Raw genomic sequence first — 2,079 nt, 5'->3', positions numbered from 1 at the left:
AAAAAAAAATTAAAATAAAATAACAGAAAACACGTGCCTAAAGGGGGGGAAAGGTCAACAAGAGTAGGGGAGAAAGGAACAAAGAACAGAGGGAGTGGTGCGGGGTGAGCGTGCGAAAAAAAAAGGGAATTAAAAAAAAAAGCTGTTTTTTAAAAAAAAATAAAAAAAAATAAAATAGAATAGAGCTGGAGCACACCTGTGTGTGTGGGGGGTCGCGTAGGGAAGCTATTGCTTGCTGCTGAAGCAACGTAAGCGGGTGGACAGGACATCAGACACCAACTGTCAGCACTGATTTTTGGGGTTTTGTGTAAGTTCGTGTGTTTGTTTCGTTGCCAAGTTGCTAGGACATAAGCGGAGACGTACACAAACATACAAGAAGCTGGAAAAGTTTTTATCGTTGGAGAGAGTACCCGTCAGGCAAAAAAAAAAAAGAAGAAAGGTCACGAAGAAAAAAAAAGAAGAAAACACAACGTGCACAAACGTTCGGATACTTTGATACAATCATAAATACAATACATTTATTTATTTACTGAAGAACCCCTGTCGTATAGTAAACACACGGGAAAATGTATCCAAAAAATAAGCCCCTGCCTCCGGAGGCCGCCGGACGCGCAGCGGAGCTTTCGAATAGGAATCCGCCACCAGCAATCGTCGAGAGTAACTCATCATCGCGGACGAGGGCGTTTGCATCGAGTGTTCCTCCGGCTCCACCCATGCCCGTTGCACCATGTGGCGAAATAAATGGAACCAGTTTGATTCGCCATACACCGGGGAACGACCTCTTACACCAGCACGCTTCCTTCAATCAAACTGTCCCCGGAAATATTATGAATGCGCAGAGGTTAAGCCCCGTTGGAAGTGGGAGTTTTCAGATGTCCAATAATAGCCTCTCCAGCAGCGTCCCGCACGGCCCTGGAGTTATGGGACACCCAATAAAACCAATGTTTCCACCTTCGGTTCGTCCTCCACCGCCATATGCAGCGGTGTCGCCCAACTCGAGCGGGATTATAGACGAACGGATGTTGGACACATTTGGCGGCACCCGCTCATCGCATTCCATGACTTGGGGACGTCTAAACCAAACACCTCCGCCTCCCCCACCGCCACCCCCGCCGCCGTTCATGGCTGAGCTTCCGCCTTATCCCGAAGCCGCTGCCGCTGCAGTTCCTCCACCACACCGGTGGGCTCATGGCAACGATACGCTGGGAGGGCCTAAAGCTAAAATAAATGGAGAATCTGCAGCTCACACCTCTCAATCGGATAAGAATGGAGAAGTGCCTTCGACTGAAGTGGAGGGACGAAAGAGTGAATCGGATGTATGTGGGGAAGGGAGCGAGTTGTTGTTGCAGCAGTACCGTTCCGATGTGAGGTTTCTCACGAAGCTGGTTGTAGCCCTTTTAGAACGTATGCATCCTGCGAATTCCTGTATTTCGGGAACGAAAACGGAAGATGTACAGAAGGATGGTAGTGACAACTCCACGGCAGAAGACTCAAGTGCGGGTGAAGGTACTTCATCGGCACTGAAAAAGCAACTGAGGGAGTTGGAAAATGTTATTACTCAGCTCCAGGCCAGGGAGGAGGCGGCGATGTCTCCCAATACTCAACGGCTATTCGATCGTGTTCTCTCCATCCCGCAGTTGACTGCCCTCGCCTCTCGAGTGGGAGGTGCAAGTGGAGGGGCATTAATGCCACATCGCAGTGTGAGTTCCTTTGGGGGAAGCGATGATGTTCTTTCACTTCGTGTCTCTTCAGAGGTGAAGGCATATATGCGGGCGGTGGACTTTGAAACAACGCGGCCGTTGATGTTAAACGTTGTTGTTGCAACGGACTCCGCTGCGAGCTCACGAACCCCCTCACGAACCACATCACTACAAGGTGTATCCGCTCCTTGTGCAAAGGAAGAGACTACAACCCCTTTGTAATGAAATTAAATAAAATGTGGAAAAGGGGGAAAAAGGAAGAAGGGGATGACGAAGTGAAGTTGCAATGTGTTGAAGGTTAGACTGGAGCGTGGCGGAACTCGTTATATGGCGTGCGTGCCTGCGTGTGAGAGAGAAAGAGAAAGAGAGAGAGAGCGTT

General features: G+C 49.2%; 1 protein-coding gene across 1 annotated transcript; it reads left to right on the top strand.

Annotated features, from left to right (window-relative positions):
- Positions 1-566: 566 nt before the first annotated feature.
- TEOVI_000574700 (uncharacterized protein) lies at positions 567-1,922 on the top strand (the record flags this gene model as incomplete). The annotated part of the gene is made up of 1 exon (XM_067221887.1): positions 567-1,922. One exon carries the CDS (start codon positions 567-569, stop codon positions 1,920-1,922), a length of 1,356 nt encoding a protein of 451 aa, XP_067077988.1.
- Positions 1,923-2,079: the final 157 nt, after the last annotated feature.

The sequence above is a fragment of the Trypanosoma equiperdum genome (assembly GCF_001457755.1).
Source record: "Trypanosoma equiperdum strain OVI genome assembly, contig: ctg_1514, whole genome shotgun sequence".
Classification (NCBI taxonomy): Eukaryota; Euglenozoa; class Kinetoplastea; order Trypanosomatida; family Trypanosomatidae; genus Trypanosoma; species Trypanosoma equiperdum.
The sequence above is the reverse complement of the archived record's forward strand: the minus strand, read 5'-3'. Positions and strand labels throughout refer to the sequence as shown.